We start from the raw sequence: 25,239 nt of genomic DNA, 5'->3' as shown, positions 1-25,239 counted from the left end.
TGGGAGGTATCTGGGCCTGAGGACCTCTTGTGTGATTCTGGTGCAATGAACTGTAATCTGTGGGGTTCTGGGGGCAGTTGGCCTTTACATGCCCTGGCTCGTTACATTTAAAACATTGTCCTGCTGATGTGTCACTGGGGCAAGTTGGGTTGCTGGAGAATGGTGTGGCGGAATGATAAGGTGGCTAGAGGGTTTCTTGGGGGGTAGGTGGGGTCTTGGGCTGCCCCCAGTAGTAGGGTGTGGTCTGAGGTTGTCCCTTCTGGTATCTGCTCCAACTGTGACCAGTCTTTTTTCTTCTCTGCCACCTCCACCCATTTGGCTCCAATCTTCCCCACCTCAATTACAGTTTTGGGCTTCCCATCTAGGATGTATCTTTCGATTTCCTCAGGAACACCCTCTAAGAACTGTTCCATTTGTATTAGGAAGGGCACATCTTCTGGAGATTTAACACTTACTCCTGATATCCAGGCATCCCAATGTTTCACAATGTGGTAGGCATGTCGGGTAAATGACACATCTGGTTTCCACTTTAGAGCTCTGAACCGCCAACGGGAATGCTCGGGTGTTATCCCCATTCTGACTCTCGCCTTGGTTTTAAACAGTTCATACTGGTTCATGTGTTCCTTAGGCATTTCAGCCGCCACCTCAGCTAAGGGTCCACTGAGCTGTGGCCTCAGCTCTACCATGTATTGGTCTGTAGAGATACTGTACCCAAGACAGGCCCTTTCGAAGTTTTCTAAGAAGGCCTTGGTATCATCGCCTGCCTTGTAGGTGGGGAACTTTCTGGGATGGGAAGTGGTACCTGGAAAAGGATTGGTAGGGTTTGTTGTTATATGCTGCTGAGTCTTTGCCTTCTCCATCTCCAGTGCATGCTTCCTCTCTTTTTCCTTCTCCTCCAGTTCTTTCTCCCTTGCCTCCATAGCTCTCCTATGGGCAGCCTCTTGGCTTTTTTTCTGCCTCTTTCGCTGCCTCCATTTCTCTGTCCTTTGCCTCCATAGCTCTCCTGTGGGCAGCTTCTAGGGCTTTTTCTGCCTCTTTCGCCGCCTCCAGTCTGATTAACTCCAGTTTGTGTTGTGTCTTGGTTTCTGTCATCTTTGCCTCTCTGTTTTTAAACTAACTTTACACCCGAGAGTTAGAAATAAAACAAACAAACAAAAAACTTGGCTTGTAAAATTTTGCTGTGCTGTAATATGATATCTATATTCTCTGATAATGATTGTCAGCATACAGAAAAATCCTTAAAAAAAAAAAACCCTAACAGGTTTGTATCCGGGCAAATAGGTAGAAAACCTCTCTAGTTGCTCTTAGGTTAAAAAAAAAAAACACAGAACAAAACTTCTTCAGGTCTGTGAAGACTTGTGAATTTCCCTGCAGGAGGTTAATTACCCTGCCTTTAGGTAGAGAAAATTCCAGCTCACAAAAAACAATTCCCTTTTGTCTCTGCTTTGGCCCCAAAGTAGAGAAAAAAAAAACCAACTCTAACTGCTTTCAGCCGAAAACCTGCTTTTCAGCAGCTCAAAGGAAAAAAAAATTCCCTTTTAAGATCTATGCAGCTTGTTTAAAAAATCAAAATCCTAAAAAAAAAAACCAACAAAAAACTAACACCTTTGTCTCCAGGCAAATAGACAGAAAGCGCTTGTAGATGATCTGAGGTAAAAAACAACTTCAGGTCTGTGAAGACTTGTGAATTTCCCTGCAGGAGGTTAACTATCCTGCCTTTAGGTAGAGAAAACTCCAGCTCACAGAAGACAATTCCCTCTTGTCTCTGCTCTTGCCCCCAAGCAGAGATAAAACAAAAACAAAAAAACCTCTCTAACTGCTTTCAGCTTAAAACCTGCTTTCCAGCAGCCCAAAGGAAAAAAAAATTCCTTTTAAAATCTGTGCTTCCGGTTCAGAAAATCTCAAATTGATCTCAAAATGATTTCAAGTTAATCCCACCACTCTGCCATCATGTCAAGGTTCCTTTCCTTCTCGAACTCTAGGGTACAGATGTATGACCTGCATGAAAACCCCTTAAGCTTATTTTTACCAGCTTAGGTTAAAACTTCCCCAAGGTGCAAACTATTTTACCTTTTGGCCTTGCATTTTTTTTGTTGCCACCACGAAGCATCTAACAAATATATATAACAGGGAAAGAGCCCGCTTTGAAATGTCTATCCCCCAAAAATCCTCCCAAACCCTACATCCCTTTTCCGGGGGAAGGCTTGATAAAAATCCTCACCAATTTGCATTGGTGAACATAGACCCAAACCCTTGGATCTCAAGAACAATGAAAAAAGCAATCAGGTTCTTAAAAGAAGAATTTTAATAGAAGAAAAAGTAAAAGAATCACCTCTGTAAAATCAGGATGGTAAATACCTTACAGGGTAATCAGATTCAAAACACAGAGAATCCCTCTAGGCAAAACCTTAAGTTACAAAAAGACACAAAAACAGGAATATCCATTCCGTTCAGCACAGCTTATTTTCTCAGCCATTTAAATAAATCATAATCTAACGCATATCTAGCTAGATTACGTACTAAATTCAAAGACTCCATTCCTTTCTGTTTCTGGTAGAAGCACCACACAGACAGAGCCTTTGTTTCTCCCCCCTCCAGCTTTGAAAGTATCTTGTCTCCTCATTGGTCATTTTGGTGAGGTGCCAGTGAGGTTATCCTAGCTTCTTAACCCTTTACAGGTGCAAGGGTTTTTCCTCTTGCCAGGAGGGATTTTAAAGGTGTTTACCCTTCACTTTATATTTATGACAGGGGGTCAACAAGCATGTGTACCAAGGGGATCCAGTAGATATAGTGCACTTAGACTTTCAGAAAGCTTTTGACAAGGTCCCTCACCAAAGGCTCTTATGCAAAGTAAGCTGCCACGGGATAAGAGGGAAGGTTCTCTCATGGAATGGTAACTGGATAAAAGATAGAAAACAAAGGGTGGGTATAAATGATCATTTTTCAGAGTGGAGAGCGGTAAATAATGGTGTCTCCCAGGGGTCTGTTCTGGGACCAGTTCTATTCAGCATATTCATAAATTATCAGGGTAAAGAGTGAGGTGGCAAAATTTGCAAATAATACAAAACTATTCAAGATAGTTAAGTCCCAGGCAGACTGTGAGGAGTACAAAAGGATTTCTCAAAACTAGGTGACCTGGCAGCAAAATGACAGATGAAATCCATGTTGATAAATGCAAAGTCATACATATTGTAAAATATAATTCCAACTATAGCTATAAAATGATGGGGTTTAAATTAGCTGTTACCACTCAAGAAAGAAATCTTGGAGTCATTGTGGATAGGTGTCTGAAAATATCCACTCAATGTATAGCGGCCGTCAAAAAAAGTGAACAGAATGTTGGGCATCATTGAAAAATGGATAGGTAATAAGACAGAAAATATCGTATTGTCTCTATATAAATCCATTGTATGTCCAAATGTTGAATGCTGTGTGCAGACGTGGTCGCCCCATCTCAAAAAAGATATATTGGAATTGGAAAAGGTTCAGAAAAGGACAACAAAAATTATTAGGGGTATGGAACGACTTCCATATGAGGAGAGATTAATAAGACTGGGACTTTTCAGCTTGGAAAAGAGACTGCTAAGAGGAGATATGATTGAGGTCTATAAAATCATGACTGGTGTAGAGAAAGTAGATAAAGTGGTGTTTACTGCTTCTCATAACACAAGAACTAAGGGTTGCCAAATGAAATTAATAGCAGCAGATTTAAAACAAATAAAAGGAAGTATTTCTTTTCACAATGCACAGTCAACCTGTGGAACTCCTTGCTAGAGGATGTTGTGAAGGCCAAGACTATAACAGGGTTCAAAAAAGTACTAGATAAATTCATGGAGGATAGGTCCATCAACGACTATTAGCCAGGATAGGCAGGAATGGTGTCCCTAGCCTCTGTTTGTCAGAAGCTGTGAATGAGTGACAGGAGATGGATCACTTGATGATTACCTGTTCTATTCGTTCCCTCGGGGGCCCCTGGCAGTGGCCACTGTCGGAAGACAGGATACTGGGCTAGATGGACCTTTGCTTTGACTCAGTAGGGCCATTCTTATTTTCTTATGTTCTCCGCCCAGGTCAGGTAGAGGGTCGTGGGCTCCCCACAGCGGCCTGAACTCCCTGGGTGGATTTTTCCATGGCCTGGCTCTGGCATCCCGCTTGGCCAAGGGACAGGGCTTTGCGGGGAAGAGGAGGCACAGGTGATCCCCCACTTCTACACAGGTTCCAGCGCTCCTGATTGTAGTTGTATTTAATCCACCTCTGAAGGAGGCGGTAGCTAGATCAACAGAAGAATTCTTCCATCAATCTAGCACTGTTGACACTGGGAGTTAGGTTTGGCATAACTACAACTTTCAGGGGTGTGGATTGTTTCCATGAAAGGAACAAAAACATGTACTTCTATTTTTAAAGGGAAACTCCAGTAATTAACTATGTATAAATGACTTAATAGACTGTATAAGTTGGAATTTTCAAAGCTACTTTGGAAATAATTATGGCTGTCAAGCAATTAAAAAAATTATCACAATTAATCATGCGATTAATCGCGCTGTTAAAAACAAGAGAATACTATTTATTTAAATATTTTTGGATGTTTTCTACATTTTCAAATATCGATTACAATTACAACACAGAATACAAAACGTACAGTGCTCATTTTATATTTTTTATTGAAAATATTAGCTCTATAAAAACAAGAAATAATATTTTTCAATTCACCTAGTACAAATACTGTAGTGCAATCTCTTGTGAAAGTTGAATTGATAAATATAGAATTATGTACAAAAAATAACTGCATTCAAAAATAAAACACTGTAAAAGTTTAGAGCCTATAAGTCCACTCAGTCCTACTTCTTGTTCAGTCAATCGCTCAGACAAATAAGTTGGTTTACATTTTCAGGAGATAAAGCTGCCCTCTTCTTATTTACAATGTCACCTGAACGTGAGAACAGGCATTCACATGGCAATGTTGTAACCAGTGTCACAAGATATTTACATGCCAGATGAGGTAAAGATTCATATGTCCCTTGGTGCTTCAACCACCATTCCAAAGGACGTGCATCTATACTGATGATGGGTTCTGCTTGATAATGATCCAAAGCAATGTGGCCTGATGCATGTTCATTTTCATCATCTGAGTCAGATGCTACCAGCAGAAGGTTGATTTTCTTTTTTGGTGATTTGGGTTCTGTACTTTCCGTATTGGAGTGTTGCTCTTTTAAGACTTCTAAAAGCATGCTCCACACCTTGTCCCTCGCAGATTTTGGAAGGCACTTCAGATTCATAAACCTTTGGTTCAGTGCTATAGCTATCTTTAGAAAACTCACATTGGTACTTTGCATTTTGTCAAATCTGCAGTGAAAGTGTTCTTAAAATGAACATGTGCTGAGTCATCATCCGAGATTACTATAACGTGAAGTATATGGCAGTGTGCGGGTAAAACAGAGCAGGAGACATTCAATTCTCCCCCAAAGAAGTCAGTCACGAATTTAATTAATGCATTATTTTTTTAACAAGCATCATCAGCATGGAAGCATGTCCTCTGTAATGGTGGCTGAAGCATGAAGGGACATATGAATCTTTATCTCATCTGGCACGTAAATATCTTGTGACACCAGCTACAACAGTGCCATGTGAACATCTGTTCTCACTTTCAGATGACATTGTAAATAAGAAGGAGGCAGCAGTATCTCATAAATATAAACAAACTTGTTTGTCTTAGCGATTGGCTGAACAAGAAGTAGGGCTGAGTGGGCTTCTAGGCTCTAAAGTTTTACATTGTTTTGTTTTCAAGTGCAGATATGTAACAAAAAAAATCTACATTTGTAAGTTGCAGTTTCATAATAAAGAGATTGCATTATGATTCTTGTATGAGGTGAATTGAAAAATATTATTTCTTTAGCTTATCATTTTTATAGTGAAAATATTTGTAATAAAATATACTAATATAAAGTGAGCACTGTACATTTTGTATTCTGTATTGTAATTGAAATCAATATATTTTAAAATATGGGGAAAACCCCAATATATTTAATACATTTCAGTTGGCATTCTATTGTTTAACAGTGCGATTAAAACTGCAATTAATCACGATTAATTTTTTTAATTGCGATTAATTTTTTTGAGTTAATTGCATGAGTTAACTGTGATTAATCAACAGCCCTAGAAATGATGTCTTAGTATCGTGATATCAGAGTTCTCTCCACAGAGGATGCCATTTTAATGATAGTTCCCACCAAGAGTTGAGTCATATGCACATTAGGGCAGAAAGAAATTATTGTACTTCAGCTGTAAATTTCGTAAATAATTATTTGACTGGTTTAACCAACTGTTAAGTTAAGTGATTTAATATTTGCCTTACATCGACTTTAAAACTTCGATACTTTCAGTGCTTTCACGCTATTAGATATAATTGGGTTATTTTTTGAATTACCCCGGAGCTTTCCTTTAAAGACTACTTCCTAATTATGACCAGTATACAGGATTTTCAAGCGCAAAAGCGGGAAGGTTAAATGTTTCCCTCCTTTTAAAAAAATCTCTTGAATCAGTATCTTTAAAGGTTATCCAGTAATGGGGATAGTAAGATGAAGAGTTTTTTCCCCCCTTTTTGTTTCTTGAAATTGTAGAAAGAAGGCCTCTGATATATTTTTAATTTACTGTGGATGTTTTTTAATTGTTTGTCCTGCTTAATTTTCAACTTGGAAGTGTCAGGTTTACAGAAATCTTGTTTTTTCTGTTTTGCTAGCGGTCACTATAGGGAGCTAGAGAGTTGGAGTTAGGACACTTAAGCTATGCCTACACTTAAATGCTGCAGCAGCACTGCTGTACGCTTCAGTGCAGATGCTCACTACGGTAACGGGAGGGGCTCTTCTGTCGCTGTAGTTAATCCACCTTCCCAAGAGATGGTAGCTATATTGGTGGAAAATTTCTTCCATTGAATGTAGCGCTGTCTATCCTGGGAATTAAGGTGGCATAGCTACATCTTTCAGGAATGTTGTGTTTTCACACCCGTAGAGATATAGCTATGCCAATGTAAGTTTTCACCTTAGACGAGCCTGCTTAACTAACTTGATATCTTTTTTTTTTAATGAGATTACAGGTTTGGTTGATAAAGGTAATAGTGTTGATGTAATATACTTAGACTTCTGTAAGGCATTTGACTTTGTACCACATGACATCTTGATTTAAAAAACTAGAAAGATATAAAATTAGTATGGCACACAGTAAATGGATTAAAAGCTGACTAACCAACAGGTCTCAAAGTGCAGCTGTAAGTGTGGAATCATCACTGAATGGGTGTGTTTCCAGTATCATTCCTAGAGGGATTGGTTCTTGGCCCAGCACTATTTAACATTTTTATTAATGATCGGAAGAGAAAACAAAATCATTACTGATAAAGTTTTCAGATGACACAAAAATTGGGGACAGGTAAATAAGGAAGAGGACAGGTCACTGATTCAGAGCAATCTGGATGATTTGGTAAACTGGGTGCAAGCAAACAATATGTGTTTTAATATGGCTAAATGTAAATGTATTCATCTAAGAACAAAGAATGCAGGCTATACTTACATGATGGGAGATCTTCTCCTGGGAAGCTGTGACTCTGAAGAAGACCTTGGGGTTGTGGCAGATGATCAGCTGTACACGAACTCTGTATGCAGTGCTCTGGCTAAAAAGGCTAATGCAATCCTTGGATGCATAAACAGGGGAATCTCAAATAGGTTGTTTTACCTCTGTATTTGGCATTGGTGTGACTGCTGATGGAATGCTGTCTAGTTCTGATGTCCACAATTTAAGAAGTATCTTGATAAATTGGAGAGGGTTCAAAGGAGAGCTACAAGAATGATGAAGGATTAGAACATTTGCCTTATAGGAATAAGACTCACGGAGCTCGATCTATTTATCTTAACAAAGAGAAGGTTAAGGAATGACTCAATTACAGTCCATAAGTATTTGTGTAGTGAACAAATATTTAATTATGGGTTCTTCAATGTAACAGACAAAGGTATAATATTAATCCAATGCTTGGAAGTTGTAGCTAGACAAATTCAAACTGGAAACATGGCATACATTTTTAACAGAGAGAGGGTTGGATGGATGGTGGGTTCTCCATCACTGACAATTTTCAATCAAGATTAGATGTTTTTCTAAAAGATATGCTGTAGGAATTATTTTTGGGAAGTTCTATGGCCTGAGTTATGCAAGAGGTGAGACTAAATGATCACAGCGGTCCCTTCCTGTCTTGGAATCTATGAATCTAGAATCCTAATAGAAATTTGAGGGGTGTTGTATCAGTTTCCAGGTAGTTTTCTCCTGTTGTCAGGTGTTTGAGATATAGATGTTTAAAAAAAAATCAGAGTTTTATCAAAAAGAAAAGGAGTACTTGTGGCACCTTAGAGACTAACAAATTTATTAGAGCATAAGCTTTCGTGAGCTACAGCTCACTTCATCGGATGCATTTGGTGGAAAAACAGAGTTTTATGTATCTGACCTACAAATCCCTTTCCTCTTCAGTTACTCAGGTTTCACTCTGTTATTGTAATGTCATCCTACTAGTTTTTTCATTGAGTTTGCTAGGAGAAAAGCTGAATTTCTAGTGTGTTTTAAATAAAAATAAAACATAACCAAAACCTTTTACAAAATATCAGGCCTTCTCTATACATCACAAGTAAGGAAAAAAGTCCATATTTTTTTTTCTTCCTTTACAAGTCCCCTTTTTAAAAGGTTTTCAAAAAACATAGTATTCTGTTACATGTTGTGACCGAGATCCCAGGGGGGCCACAACGGGATTGCTCAGTTAGTGCAAATTGCAAAGAATGGGGCAGACAATCCCCAAAACTGGTGGTTATTACAATACTTGGATTTACCAAGCCAGCAATCAAAAAGAGTGTCTACGATACCTTACTGGTTACCCAGAAGCCAAAACACAGTTCCCTTAAAGCAGTCCAGCCTTGGGGTCCCTCCCTCAAATATGATGAGGATTATTGAAACTCTTGTTTATCATATAAAAAGTTCTACCAATCCCAAAGGATCAGACACATTACCCACCAAGTTAATGAATATTTCGGATCTTGCCCAAACACATGCTTACAGCCATTTCTTAAGTAAACTAAAATTTATTAAAAAAGAAAAGTGAGAGCATATTGGTTAAAAGATCATTATACATACAGATATGAATAGAGTTCTGAGATCAATTTCATAGTAGAAATGGTGAGCTTGAGTGTTGCAGAGCCTTTTTAGAATTAGTCCATAGGTTCAGTCCTAATGTTCAAATACTCAATATCAGGGCAGTCCAGATGGAACTGAAGATCTCAGTCTTACGACTTGAACTTCCTCTGGATGAAACTTAAGCAGATCTGATATGAAAGGATCAGGTCCCAAGAGTTTTTAATGTCGTTTTTTGCATCCTCTTGGCAGTTGTCCTTGGTGAACAATATGCTTTTGAAGTAACCTGCTATTTCCTAAACATCCCTGGTAATTAGCTAAATTGATTAACATAAGACAATTGCCTATCTCCCATCATCTGCAGGTGATTTGCTGTATACTTCAAAGAGAAATCAAGATAGTTGATATAACTATATTTACAGTTCATTTAAATGTTAATATCTTCTCTTGATCACTGAATTAACAGAATACAGCAATAGACGGGAACTGTTTGATTACATTCTACCAATATATATGTAAACACACAAAACCACTACATTATCTATCAATATATGTCTAAAGGTTGAATCTGGGTCAGTTAGTCTGCAATTTGCTTAACCTTTTCTGGCCCTGTGTTGCACATGATTATGTACACTTTGGAAGTGGTGGGTAGTATGGTAATTACACTTGCAGTGCACTTTATCATTTTCTCTGGAACTTGATTATAATCTACGTTTTCACTGCCTTTATAACATTTTTAGCTTTTTAAAAAAACTGAAGACATCTATTTAAATTTAAGAATTCTTTAACAGTCTCCCTTGTCCTATGAGATATTACTTGGCATTCTGGTATCTAGCTAAATAGGTTTGTATTGTTTTCTTTTAATATTTTTAGCAGCATTCACTTTCTATGTAGAATCATAGGAATTGCATACTGCATCAGACCTGTGGCCATCTAGTCCAATATTCTGTCTTTAATAGTGACCACCAGATTCTTCAGTGGAAGGTGCAAGAAAGACTGCAATAGGCAGATTCTTTCCGTACATCCAAATTCCTAATATTTAGAGAGAATGGCTTAAGCACCAAAGCATGAGGTTTTATATTCCTTCTGATTTTTTTCTCAGCATTATTTATTATAACTCTACATACATTCTAAAAAAACCCCAACCCATTATTAATTATGCATGCAAAAGTGGGCTAGGTACTTCACAATAAGATAGGTCCTTGCTCTTAAGAGCTTGCAGTCTAAATAGACAAATAGATGGAGGATGTTGAAAGGGACATGAGATAAAAGCAAAATGAATAAGATGAATTTTGGCAAGTCTTATTAGTTCAATTACTTTTTTTTCTTTCCTCCTTTTCCTTTATCTGCTCCCTCTCTGTCTGCCCTTAATCCATCCCTATTCTCTCATACAGTCTTTGCTTTCCACACATTCTGCCTCCTTGTTCTCCGTTCCCATCTCTTGGACTGAATGTTAGAGAGCTACTTTTTTCTTGAATTCTCTCATGATGTATCTCGCTAATCAGAAGTTGCACTCAGTGGTCCCAAGTGTCTAGATCAGAAGTTTCAGAGTAGCAGCCATGTTAGTCTGTATTCGCAAAAAGAAAAGGAGTATTTGTGGCACCTTAGAGACTAACAAATTTATTTGAGCATAAGCTCAAAGATCAGAAGTGTCTACAAATGTCAGTATAGTGTTTGCTAAGGTCTGGGCAGGGCCTCATGGCCTCTTCTGCTCCATTCCCAGAGACTCTTAACAGCTGCCTATGCTTCTCCTGCACAGTGAGTGACTGAGTGTGAGAGTGTGTGTCGCGTGCACAGAGGGGCAACCCTTATAGTCTGGTGTAGGACTGATGGGGGGTGAGCTTTAAAATGTTTCCTTCTTAACAAAGGACATAAACCAGAAAAAAAGAAAGTGAGCAAAACTCAAACAGCTTTCTTTTGGAAAAGAATGTGTTGCCATTGACTTGTTATATTATTATTTATAAACCAGTAGCTGCCATAATCTGCTAAGTACTATTCAAATACACAGATGATAGAAACTTTACCCCAAAAAGCTCAGTATGTTATAATTTGTTTAAAAAAGAATTCCTTACGAAAAATACTCGTTACAAGTAGACACTTTTTTTTTGGTCTATCCTAATTAATTTGTGAAATATGCTGCTCCATTGTTAAGGTGGTTCTTATAAACCAATGGTAATTGTGTAAATTAAGATCTCTTAACTGACTTTGGAAGATAGCCATATAATAGGTAATTTATAATGTGGAGCTGTTTTGTGCCATTATTTGGTCTTGATGAATTAATTTCTAGATGAGTGATATCAAACCCCTCACCTGGTTGATATATTTATGTGTCCTTCATGATGTACAGATTCTGCAGAGTTGATGCTTTTATTAAAAAATAAGTGCCTGTGACACGCTATATATGAACTGAAGATGAATCAATACAGCATCTTCCAGCATCTGCAAACAGTCTGAAAGAAACTATGGTTCTGAGTGGCAGGAACTCCCCAGCTCTCATTCATCTAATTAGGTGTAATAACTCTATAGCCTAATGGCAACATTAACTATTTCATTGAGAGTTGCTGTGATGAGGGCAATGAAGAAAGAGGGAGAAACATTGAAAGGAGGATAGGGAAAGAGGGAGAAACGAATGACTAAAATGGCTGTAGACGTAGGTGAGAATGTGTCCATGCTATGTGATGCAGTATGGAACAATTAATGGACTTGACAAATAAATAGTGATAAGGAAGGTCCAGATGCTGCCAGCCTTATATTTAGTATTTTACTTTACAAATAGTCTAATTTCAATGATAACTACATTGTAGTGCCTGTGGTTGGTTAGTTTGTATGTAAAAGGCTCATTCTACCTTTGATGTTTGTGCATACCTCCCATTGACATCAGTGGGAGGCCTGAGGTAGATTGATGAAAAGTACGTTGTTTTAAGATAATTAAAAATGGAATTTTCCCCTTTCCACAGAATGAGTTCAACACACCCAATTTAGGTAAAACACCAAATTATATATCTGGAGTCATTTTGAATGTTAATTGCTTTTAAAATGAAAGTTATTGCCGAACTTGTTTCTTGAGTATAAATATTTGTAACATGCTTCTATTCAGGGGTTTTTATTTCTCAAGGTGGGAGAATTCACAGCAGTATTCTGTGATATGAATGCACACTGTATAAATATTGAATAAATTCTAGTGCCACATTAGTTTGAGTTCTTATCTCAAGCAACAATATCTCATGTTCTGTAGCTTCCTGGTACCACAGATAAAGTATATAAAACATTTTAAATGTTTTAGGCTTTTTGCCATTAGCTTGTCTCTGTGTTGAGTGATTCAGTGCTAAAGATTAGAAAATGTTCATCTTAAAATGTGTTGTCAAATTCTAATGGCAGTCTTGCCATTTGTCTCATTTTAAGAAATTAAAAACCTTAATATTCTAAGTTTTACAGTATTTTTCATTTCCATAAATATTTTACTTTCCATTCTTGTAAAAGAAAAATACAGAAATGAAGATGCATTATTCAATTGCCAAGTTGTTGAAATGTTATAAACCTTATTTAGGGGGTAAAAGACACCCTCGCATTTATTAACTTTATTTAAATATATATATTCATTAAGCTATCTTAAATAAATAAAGATTTAAAATTTATATCAGCAATCATAATTCAACTGTCAAGAGAAATATATACTAGTCCATTAGTATAGACTTCAAAATATTAGGCTGCAGGGCCCTCTGAAAATGGAGAGACATGATGGGATTTCTCTTTGGAAATGCAGATGTCAGCTGTGTGTGCTTTGAATTGTCAGTAATAATGTTACCACAGGCTGACATTTTAGCCTGAGTTTATATCATAGTCTTGTTCCAGAATCATTAAAGTTGTGAAGGCAGTTATGGCATATGTTCTGTTATGGTTCAGTAAATCAAGGCATGTGTGGTACTTATATGCATATTTTGTGTGGGTGTATATAGTATGTATGTACTGAATTATTCATATTATTTAAGGTACTGATTTTGGGAATAAAAAGGAATATGTTCTGCTGGCAGTTTATTTCCAGACCAAATTAAAAAAAAATAAAAAAAGAGAGAGAGATTCTCAGTCCATCCCAGGCCAAGCTAAATATCAACTGGATACACAGACTCAGAGTGCTTTATTGAAGTAGAACCTGGCAGCATTGTGATAGCGTTTCCATTAAAAACACTGTTTGGGGGATTTATCATTCAAATACCACACTTTTACCACCTACACATTTATCCATAAGAAAATGTCTATGGTATAGCTGGACAATGTAGGCTCAGGCGCGACAAAATAAACAGCAATTTTCAGCCTTCCCACTTCCTATCTGAAGCATCCCTATTGGGCTAGTGAATTTTTTTCTCCTTTACCATGACTGTCTTTTGTCTGCTGCCTACAAGTCCTGAAATCCTACATTTAATTTTTTTTTGCATCATTTCCCACCCTGTAGATTCAAAGTGGACTGATGGGGCATACATTTTGATTTAACATATCTATGAAATTTGCTTTGTTTAGATTTAGTTTGGACTATTTAAACTGTAGGCTCAGACATGACAAAATACCCTTTCACCATCTTTAGCAGGGACAATCTGTGACTGGACAGCAGGGAAGGAGAGAAATCCAAAATACATGGCAGAAGGGGATTTTTTCCCACCACACTCCCCTCCTTTGGTTCTCTGCTTTGCCATTGGCTGGGCAAGGGGGATTGGGCCAGCTGATAGGCAAGGGAGGGGCACCTGGCAGCTAATTTAAGATAGCCTGGGCTTTTCAAAAGCGTTTTACTCTCTAGTTACCTGCAAAGAAGCAGTTCCTGTTTAGCCATGTCTGGAGCAAGAAAACATTGGACAACACTGGAGGAGGCATGCGAAAAGAACCAGCACATTTTGGGCAAGTAGTAACAAAGGCTTGAAAGGATTTTATATTCTGGGAACTTTGATTCAGAAGGGTCATCTTCTCCACAAGGGCTCAGGTCTTGGGCTGGGACTGACTCTTCCCCCCCCCCCAGCAGCAATAGTGGCAGCTTGCTCCAGCGGTGGGGCAAGGATACAGGAAGCTTCCATGCCTGAAAGTTTCTTCCCTGCTGTTCTGGGTGGGTATGTAATTGAGTCCCCATTGGGAGGAATGGGGCAGACTAGTAGGTGGAACGTGTATGGACCTGTGTAGTCTCCACAGCCCCTGCAGACAGGGTGGCAGAGATTTTTCAGCCAGGGGTGGCAGAAGTCAGAGCCAGATGGCTGCAGTTAAGGGGGAGAGAGGAGGAGCTGCTGCTTCTGTGGCATGGGGAACAGGGCCTTATAGGAGGGGTGATGGGGACTGGGCAGCTGGGATAGCATATGAGACCCAGCCAAGCTCTCATGGGAGTCCCACTTCTTGGAGGGAGTAGTATATCTATTTTATACCCACAGGCTGGCAGATGGGTACACAGATCCTACTGCCTAAACAGTCTTTAGCCACCCACAATTGCAAGGGCACCTCGTATGCCAAGTTGTGGTTCAGGGATCCAAGGTGAGGAACAGCTTCCATGCGCCAGAGAGGAAAGGTCAGCGGATGGACACAGGGTGCATCGGAATACAATCCGTGCTTGAGATGGAGATATTGGGAGGGAGGGTTGATGTTTGTATCCAGGGGCATTTTGTTGTGCATTGAACCCATAAGTAGGTGGCCACATCAGAAAATTTATCACAACTGAGCTTCAAAGCTGATGTCATTTGCCTTTGATGATATGGCAGAAGGGGCATGCGCTGTGGCCAGCTCATATCCCTTCTGCATGCAGTGATAGCTGAGCTGTACTCACCTGATGTCCTGCTTATTCGCCTGGGCAAAAAATGATTTTTTGGGGACTGCACTGGATTAAATTTAAGGATTAGGATATAGAGGGAGCTGATTCTGCAGTTATGGCCTTGTGCTCAGTTAGTTTGGTTTGAGATATTCAGAAGATGAATTTGGTGGATGGGACCACTGAGCCAGCCCACGTTGACAGGATGTGAAAAATTGTGAGCCATGAGGTAGCCAGGATAATTATGGAAGGTGGGGTGGACTGTGATAACACAGGCATATCTGATACAATGGTCCTGAGCTCTTTTAGGTGTGATGGAGTGCATCTGTCAAATGCTGGGTCTGGCGTTTGGCTCCTTGACGAGGGGTTGGGTCAGGCAGGAGAGGGGTACCTGGCATGGTGGGTGTGGGGTGTACCCATGTTAGTTGCTGGTGTCTCCCTTATCTGGTGTCCAGAGTGGGTAAAGGCTAAAAGGCCCAGAGGTAAATGAGATATGGCATTTTGCAATTGGACTTAGCACTCATGAGCAGGGAGGAGGCTGATGTCTTCGCAGACTAATGCACTCTCTGCTTCCCACTGCCTGATAGCCTCTGTCTTCACACCCCCTTTTAGGTGGGGGAGGGAAAGGGGGAGGGGAGGAGAGAAGTTTCACAACAGAGCTGAGTCCATGGGGTAGATCGGGGATGGTCTACTCTGAGTTACTGTTTGGTTTCTGATTGAAGCCCTGTAACCTTCACTGGAACCAGTAAATGGCTCATGTGAGAAGTGGGAGTGGGGGGAGCAGGGGAAAGGAAGTATAGTGTCCCTTTTTGAGGTATAATTAATAAAGTTATAGTCTCCCATTTAAATCCATCCCATGTGTCATTCATTCATCTGTTGTTTGGCTCGATGAAGAGCAACTTTCACTCCTCCCCACTTCCTACCTGAAGAATTAGGTTAGTAAATTTTTTCTCCTTGATGGGGATTGGGGGTTGTATTAAAAACAAAACAGTGTTAACAAAAGTACTACAACCATAGTACCTTGCACTGTGATCTCTCAGTACAATTATGCAGAGTTACAGCACGTTAGTAAAGTTTAGGGCCTTTCTATACTACGAAATTAAAAGTAGATCTTTAGCAACCGATTTTATACAGTCGATTGTGCATGTCCCCATTAAGCGCATTAAGTCAGTGGAGTGCGTCCTCAATACCTTGGCTAGCATTGACTCAGAGTGGTGCACTGTGGGTAGCTATCCCACAGTCCCTGCTGCCCACTGGAATGCTGGGTTAAGCTCCCAATGCCTGATGGGACAAAAACATTGTCGCGGGTGGTTTTGGGTACATGTTGTCAGTCTCCCCTCCTCCCTCCTTGAAAGCAATGGCAAACAATCATTTCAAGCCTTTTTTCCTGGGTTATCCATGCAGACACCATAGCATGGCAAGCATGGAGCCTGCTCAGCTCTACACTGCTTTTGTGAGCATTGCAAACACCTCACACATTATCCTGCAGTATGTGCAGAGCCTAGCTAAGAGCCGCCAGCACAAGGAAGATTGTGAGGAAGACATAGACACAGACGTTCCTGAAAGCACGGGATGTGGCAATTGGGATATCATGGCGGCACTGGAGCATGTTGATACAGTGGAATGCCGATTCTGGGCCCGGCAAACAAGCACAGACTGGGGGGACCACATAGTGTTGCAAGTATGGGATGATTCCCAGATGCTGCAAAACTGTGTAATGCCACTTCCATGGAACTTTGTGAGTTGCTTCCCCCCTTCCCCCCCCAAAAGCTCAGGAATACCAAGATGAGACCTGCCCTGACAGATGAGATGCGAGTGGCGATAGCCCTGTGGAAGCTTGCAAAGCCTGACTGCTACTGGTCTGTCGGGAATCAATTTGGAGTGAGCAAATCTACCATGGGGGCTGCTGTGATCCAAGTAGCCAGGGCAATCAAAACCCTTCTGCTAAGAAGGGTAGTGGCTCTGGGAAATTTGCAGGGCATAGTGGATGGCTTTGCTGCAGTGGGGTTCCCTAACTGTGGTGGGGCGATAGATGAAACGCATATCCCTATCTTGGCACTGGACCACCTTGCCAAAGAGTACATAAACCGCAAGGGGTGGTACTTAATGGTGTTGCAAGCACTGGTGGATCACAAGGGCCATTTCACTGACATCAGCGTGGGATGGTCGGGAAAGGTGCATGATGCTAGCATCTTTTGGAACCTCAGGCTCTTCAGAAAGCTGCAAGAAGGGACTTTCTTCCCAGACTGGAATATTACCACTGGGGATGTTGAAATGCTAATAGTTATCCTTTGGGACCCGGCCTATCCGTTGCTCCCGTGGCTCATGAAGCCGTACGCAGACAGCCTGGACAGTAGTAAGGAGCAGTTCAACTATAGGCTGAGCAAGTGCAGAATGGTGGTAGAATGTGCCTTTGGGCATTTAAAAGGGCACTGGTGCAGTTTGTTGAGTAGGTTAGACCTCAGTGAAAGCAATATTCCCATTGTTATTGCTGCATGCTGTGTGCTCCATAAGATGTTTATGGTGGGGTTGGAGGTTGAGGCAGATTGCCTGGTGGCCAATTTTGAACAGCTAGACACCAGGACGATTAGAAGAGCACACCGAAGCTGTGCATCAGAGAGGCTTTGAAAAACAGTTTCCTGACTGACTAGGCTATTGTGCGACAGTTGTGTGTGTTTGTCCTTGATGCAAAGCCGCCCCCTTTGGTGAATGTACTTCCTTGTAAGTCAGTCCCCCTCCCCCCTTCGACCACAGCTGGCACAGGAAATAAAGTCCCTATTGTTTGGAATCCATTCATTCTTTATTTATTTAAAAAAACTTGAGATCACTGGCAACTCTGACTAGTGAAAGAAAGTCTGGGTGTACAAAGGGTTTGATAACGGGATGGGGTGTGAGAGGAAGGAAGGACAAGGCCACGTTGCTTATTGTAGCCACACTACAAATCAAAGCTGTTTGAATGACAGCCTTCTGTTGGTTGGGCCATCCCCTGAAGTTGAGTGGCAGGATGCCATGAGCCTCCCCGCAACATTCTTGGGTATATGGGTGAGGAGGATATGGAATTTGGCGAAGAGGGCAGCGGGTTACACAATAACTGCAGGGGGGTCTGTAGTCTAGTTGCCTTTTCTGCTGCTCCACCAGATGCCTCATTATGTCTGTTTGCTCCCCCATTTAGCCTCAGCATCTCCTCCTGTGTGTTATGATCACGCTCACTGTATGCTTTCCTGGCCTTTGCCATCGAATGCCTCCATGCATTCAGCTGTGCCCTATCCGTGCAGGAGGATTGCATGAGCTCTGAAAACATGTCATCGCTAGTGGGTTTTTTTTTTTGCCTTCTAATCTGCAATAACCTCAGGGACAGAGTTGGTGCGGGGAGCACAGAAACATTTGCAGCTACAGGGGTTAAAAAAAGGGAGAGTTCAGAGAAGATACATTCCTGAGAACAAAAGGGAGACTCTTTCACAATGAATCAAGCAATTCACTGCAGACAGCACATGTGTTTTAGGTACAAGGTTGCATTTTGCCTTTTATATTGCCTTTTATATTGAGTGCCTGCTGGTATGGTGACATATCACAAACGGCTGGGCAACAGAATTTGGTTTGCAGGCAGCCATGGTAAGCAAAATGGTTCGTGGGGTTGGCTTCTTCTGCATTCATAACATGTGGGAATGGTTTAAAACTGTAGTGCCCTCCTTTCACATAGCAACCAATGCCAGTTGTGTTTGCCATTTAAAAGGAGGGGCTGTGGTTGCTGTTTAAAAGGAGGGGCTACAGTTTTGGGGTGGATGTGCAGCACACCCCTCTTTCCCAGCGTGGCTATTCTCTGGGATGATCCCTTTTAGCCAAGCGCAAACAGCCCAGCATGCCTGGGGTCTAATGTGTTGGGGATCACCAAACAGAGGGGATTACTGTTCCCCTACAAAACTTCCCCTATTTCAACTAGCTGACCATGAATGGTATCACTCTCCTGAGGCTGACAGAGAAAGATAAAGACCGAATGTTGCATGAATGCGACCATAACCCAGGACAGTTTGCTGCCATGCTTTGTGCTGCAATGATTCCAGACCACTTGTTACTGGCTTGGTATGGTAAAATGCACTCTCGTCCTACTGTGGAGGACGAAATAAGGCAGCCCTCCTCAGAAACCACCTACAACGGCTTTCAGAGTACCTCCAGGAGAGCTTCGTGGAGATGTCCCTGGACGATTCCCGCTCCATCCCCAGACATATAAACAGACTTTTCCATTAACTGTACTGGCCACGAATGCATCCCAATTGTTCAGGGCAAATCAAACATTAAACACAATTGCTTTTAACCCTTGTAGTGTTGTTACAAATGTGCACTCATCAGAGGTGCCTTCTCCACCATCAGGGTCCAGGAACAATAGGCCCTGAGAGGGTATTGGCTCCAGGGTGAGGAAAAGGTCCTGGCTGCCGGGGAGAACGGATTCTCTGCTTGCCTGCTGTGCATTCTCCTCCTCATCTTCCTCAGCCACAAAATCCTCATTCATGTTGTGTGAGGCTGTCACCTGTGTGAGGTGTCCACGGAGAATGTTGGGGTACTGGTGGGTTCACCTCCCCCAGAATGGCATGCAGCTGATCATAGAAGCAGCATGTCTGGGGCTCTGACCCGGAGTGACCGTTTGCCTCCTTTGTCTTTTGGTAGGCTTGCCTGAGCTCCTTAATTTTCACGTGGCACTGCTGTGCATCCCTGGTGTAGCCTCTCTCCACCATACCGTGTGGGATTTTGGCAGATAGATCAGCATTTTTTATGCTGGATCGGAGTTCTGCTTGCACAGATTCTTCAATCTGCAGTCAGATCCAGGGTCTCCCGTTCGCACCATGCTGGAGCTCGTTTGTGATTCTGGGACTGCATTCTGGGTCACCTGTTCTGCTGAGCTCGCTGCACTGACCAAACAGGAAATGAAATTCAAAAGTTCCCAGTGCTTTTCCTGTGTAACTGGCTAGTGCATCTGAGTTGAAAGTGCTGTCCAGAGTGGTCACATTGGATAGCTCCCAGAGGCCAATATCATTGAATTGCACAGTGCTGAATCTACACTACCCCAAATTTGATCCAGGAAGGTCGATTTTAGCGCTATTCGCCTTGTCAGGGAGGAGTACAGTAGTTGATTTTAAGGGCCCTTTAGGTCGGCGGAACGGGGTTCGTTGTGTAGATGCATTCATTATAAAATCAACCTAAAGCAGCTAAATTCGACCTAACCTTGTATTGTAGACCAGGCCTTAGCTAGAAAGAGGTGTTAATTCAGTCTTCTTTTTTAAATTGGGTGTTATCATTTGGAGACTTAAGATCAGTCTGGGACAAGTCTGTCTTGTATTTCTCTCTGGTACTTCTCAACGCTACGTGAATTCAATATGTCCTTGATTTAAATTCAGAATTATGCTAATTTTCTGTTCCTTTCTAAAAGTGGATGCTTTGAGAGAGTGAAACCCATCCCAATTTTTTTACTTGGGTGATTGATGAATGATTTCCGAGCTTTTTCCTATGATTTCTGAACCACATCGACTGTTACATCAGTCTAGCTTTGACCTTTATGTAAGGAAACCAGTGGTAATGTACTGTAACTAGCTTTGAAATAAAAATTTTAGTGTCAGAACTGTGGGAGATAATTACTTCAGAGTAGGTGTGAGAAGGAAAGGGATTCTTTACGGCAGAGAGAATTAGGTGATTAGAAGATTTCATATGGAATCAAATAAAATAATTAAAATTGCTAGCTACTGATGGCTTCAAAACAATTTATGCCACTACTGTAAAACCCTTTTAAATGATTAACTGTAAAATAATTGTGTGAACACAATTTCCTGTTTATTTCAGGATAAAAGATTTTAAATATTAGTTAAACCTAGTTTTTTGAAGTTCTTGTTAGAGATGAGTGAGCAGGGAAGTGGTTTTAGAAAAGTAGCAGACTAATAGGGTAATGAACTTCAACTTTTGAACTTCAAAATATGTAACCAGAAAAGACTCATTGAGAATCAGGTCTTTTCTTCTGTAACTTGTTGCAGAGATCAAGGTGGTGATGCCCTGTACTTTCCCAAATTGTAAATAGAAAATAAATCTGTGTTTAGTTAATCATTAAATTTCCTCTGAGTGGATAAGGTCAGTCATTATGTAGATGTGTTTTCATGTATGCTCCACATGGACTGGCTTGAATGAACAATGGAGTGGTAGTTTTTTTGAGTGCCAGTGCCTAAAATTAGATCCCACAGCTATATCCTGCCTTATATGAAGTGAATAATATGAGAGTGTTGCTCACTCTTGCTTCTAGAATTTTCCCTACCCTAACTATTCATTAATTCAACTAGGTCTTCATTTAAAATGGAAAAAAATAATCAGAAAAATGAGACGACAAATGCTCCTTTCATGTTGATGCTGTGCCATCCCTCTCATATTTTTATTGAGAAATGGTTATTAATCTTTCCCTCTTTAATAGTTTAGGTTCTCCTTCTGCTCCTATATCTGTCTTTTGTTTTGGGAATTGAAGTGATACTTCTGCTGATCACAAAGATGGCCACTTCTGATAGTCCTTTTTTAAAAAAAAAAAAAGAATAAATGTTGCTATTCTAAGAACATAAGAATGGCTCTACTGGATCAGACCAAAGGTCCATCTTGTCTTCCGACAGTGACCCATGCCAGGTGCCCCAGAGGGAATGAACAGAACAGGTAATCATCAAGTGATCCATCCCCTGTCACTCATTCACAGCTTCTGGCAAACAGAGGCTAGGGACACCATTCCTGCCCATCCTGGCTAATAGCTGTTGATGGACCTATCCTCCATGATTTTATCTAGTTCTTTTTTGAACCCTGTTATAGTCTTGCCCTTCACAATATCCTCTGACAAGGAGTTCCACAGGTTGACTGTGCGTTGTGTGAAGAAATACTTCCTTTTATTTGTTTTAAATCTGCTGCTATTAATTTCATTTGGTGACCCTTAGCTCTTGTGTTATGAGAAGTAGTAAACAACACTTCCTTATCTGCTTTCTCTACACCAGTCATGATTTTATAGACCTCAATCATGTCTCCCCTTAGCCGTCTCTTTTCCAAGCTGAAAAGTCCCAGTCTTATTAACCTCTCTTCATACGGAAGTCATTCCATACTCCTAATAATTTTTGTTGTCCTTTTCTGAACCTTTTCCAATTCCAATATATCTTTTTTGAGATGGGGTGACCACATCTGCACACAGTATTCAAGATGTGGGCATACCATGGATTTATAGAGAGACAACATATTTTCTGTCCTAGTTTCCTATTCTAGTTTCCTATTCCTATCGTATTCTAGTTTCCTATTTTCATTGCTTATAACTTTCCAAAGCTTTCATAGTTTATGGTCAAATTTTTGTGCCTTGTTCACTGCATGAAGGAAATTTTGCAGGGGTAGTTTGTGAAAAAATATACATTATTTTTCAAAATGAAGGAGGAAGAGGCAGAATGGGGTATGGACTTGGCAAAATAAATCTCAAATATTTTATATTCTGGACATAATAATGCTAAAGCATTAACTATGTCTTGTTTTGCTATAAAATTGACACATTTGATTGAAATTAACATTTCTATAATTGCATTACATTTCTACATAATCTATTCCTGTTCAGTTAATGGCAGCTACAGTAAGTTACCACTTGCTAGTACTCTAAATATAACAAACCACATTATAATTATTAATGTTCCAGATGTGTTTTTTGAACTGCTTTATTTATTTGATATATTACACCAAATGAGTAAAGAAGGCCATAAAATGCGTAATTTCTTTCAGCTCTTGAAAGGCCACAGTTTAACACCTGAAAATTAAACAAGAATTTTAGTACTCTTTATGACTGAGCAATAACCTATTCTACTAGTTTTGCTGTCCTTATGGAATACTAGTTTTTTGTGTGCAGATTTTCTAATCTACAATGTGTTTAACTTCATTATCTATAACAAAAATGTTAATCTCTAATTCTTGGTACAAAAGGTGTTTGTAATACACATGAAACAAAGGTTTGAGTTAGCTTTGCAAGTTATCTTTTCAGCTAGTTGGCGTTGACAATTATGAACAAAGGGGACTAAATAATATTAAAACAGCACTATATTAAAATATCTTATCTTACACAATTCTATGCTTATTAAATCATCAATTTTAGATTACTTGTTCTCTTAATTCTTGAACACACAAGTTTAGCAGGACTTTTTTTTTCAAAATAAGCTATCATTGGATAGATAGGGTATCAAACCGCTTCAGCCCTAGAGAAATATGTGCAAGCTGGGAAATTTGACAGGAATATGTATATTTTGTTACGTTTTGATGATAATCAGTGTATCTGTATATTTATAAATATTTTGTTTTTAAATATTTTGTAAGGCAAACTTCAGTCTAATCATAATTTGATAAACATTTAGGTATTTTATATTATTTTTTGTCTAACTTGGCAGGGACAGCCAGTTGGAGAATGTGATTTTAACATTCGACTAGCATGTATAGAAAAAGAGATTATATTTCCACGGCATGAAAAGATGAAGAATGGTCTTATTGACAAAGCACAGGAACCATTCAGTGTTCGAAACAAACCATTTTTTGACATCCACGCTGCAAGAAAGGTAAATTTATTGAATTTAGGTTTATTAATGTTGTGGTGCTAAAGACGGCAGCTTAGTTCTGAATATGGCTTTTCCCTCTGTTAGCAATTGACGTTGCTATAGCTAGACTAAGGGAGCATTCAGTGCTCCTTGGCTGGGATTTGGGAATTAGGGTCACTCTAAATATGGTTTGTGGCTTTAATCTATATATTCCTTCTGGAATACCATTTTCTCCATTTACAAAACCCTTCTTTACTTTTACACAAACTTCAGTTTTATCTGACAATGCTGAACTGTTGTTGTAGTCGTGTTGGTTCCAGGATATTAGAGAGATGAGGTGTGTGAGGTAGTATCATTTATTGGATGAACTTCTGTTGGTGAATGAGAAAAGCTTTTGAGCTACATAGAGCCCTTCTTCAGGTCCTGAAGAATTAATGCTAGGGTTTCAAAGACAGGAACCTGTTACCTTTTTTTAATGTGTTCCTTGATTTTCTGTTACCTTATTTAGCTATTTATTTACAAATGTTAGAATTCCTAATTCTCATTGTGCACTTCTTCAGTGTGGAAAGGTGATTTCCTTCAGTAAAACTATTTTAAATTCTTCCATGTTGGTCGGCATGTGACCCTTATTTCTCCTAAAGCTAGCTGCCCATTTGTACTCATCCCTACCGTAGCAATTAGTCATATGTAGTCCTCGGCAAAATACTTACAGCCGAATGTAACAGTTGAGCATGGAATCACCTGCTTCCATGTGTTTTTATTATTGCCTTGAGTTTGAGGCAGGGGGAATGGGCTTGCCGGAGAGCAGACAGAAATTTCAGAACCTTTTGGCTAACAGAGTGACTGATGAAAACTACAAGAAGGAGAAAGAATTGTTAGAACATGGTCTTCAAACAGAGTGATAAATTAATAGAGAGCACTGGTCCTGAAAAAGTTTCAGTCCAGAGCAGTAGTACTCAGACTGAGGCTTCTGAGCCACAAGTGGCTCTTTTATGTGTCTCCTGCAGTTCTTTCCAGCACATAATATTAAAACACTGTGTGCTTTAATTATTAACCAATCAGGATGCTTTTACTGTGGTGTTAATCAATTGTAGTTGATACAATAATAATACCTGATAAGTTATTTTGCTGTGAGAATAATTGCGCGTGCACACACACACACACACACAATATTTCCCATCATACTGTTTAAATATGAATATATAGTACTATAGTAAATGAAACAAATTCACTCTACTGGCTCTTTTGGGTAATGTTGATTGCTACTTTGGCTCCTGAACCACTGAGGTCTGAGTATCACTGGTCCAGAGAGACTTTATTTCTGATTGAGCCTTGTGAATTCAGTGCAGCATAAGTTTGACCGCTCTTTCTTTAGGTGTGTTAAGTTATTTTGTACTGCCAATCAAGAAAATATTTTAAGTAACTAATTAGATAACATTGTATAGAGATTTTTGAATTCAAAATAAAATTTTCACAGGGGAAAAAGTAGCTCTTGACTGAAATATATAGTAATTGTGCTTGAGATTTAAAAAAAATCTGAGCAAAGAAAATATTAACTGGAAGAATTACATTGTGCATAATTTATAGTTACTGGAAATGTTCTGAGATTCCAGAAGATTGAACTTGATGATTTAAAAATTCACGAGAAAATTGAACTCTCTTTAAAATGTATTTTAATATATTTATTCAAAATGTATGAAAAAAGCTTTTCCAGAGCTCAAGGTGCTATACAGTCATAAACTC

General features: G+C 39.8%; 1 protein-coding gene across 4 annotated transcripts in view; it reads left to right on the top strand.

Annotated features, from left to right (window-relative positions):
• The window catches only part of RNGTT (RNA guanylyltransferase and 5'-phosphatase), a 443,949-nt gene that overhangs the window by 189,497 nt on the left and 229,213 nt on the right, over positions 1 to 25,239 (top strand). For 3 of the 4 annotated variants that reach the window (XM_038396507.2, XM_043510641.1, XM_043510640.1), the window contains exon 11: positions 23,353 to 23,517. The exons of the other annotated variant lie outside the window; for it this stretch is intronic. In XM_038396507.2, coding sequence (XP_038252435.1) covers positions 23,353 to 23,517 — 165 coding nt within the window. The remainder of the gene's footprint in view (positions 1 to 23,352; positions 23,518 to 25,239) is intronic. 4 annotated transcript variants of the gene reach the window in all.

The sequence above is a fragment of the Dermochelys coriacea genome, chromosome 3, assembly GCF_009764565.3.
Source record: "Dermochelys coriacea isolate rDerCor1 chromosome 3, rDerCor1.pri.v4, whole genome shotgun sequence".
Taxonomy (NCBI): domain Eukaryota; kingdom Metazoa; phylum Chordata; order Testudines; family Dermochelyidae; genus Dermochelys; species Dermochelys coriacea.
Note: the sequence above shows the minus strand (reverse complement) of the source record. Positions and strands in the feature narration are given on the sequence as shown.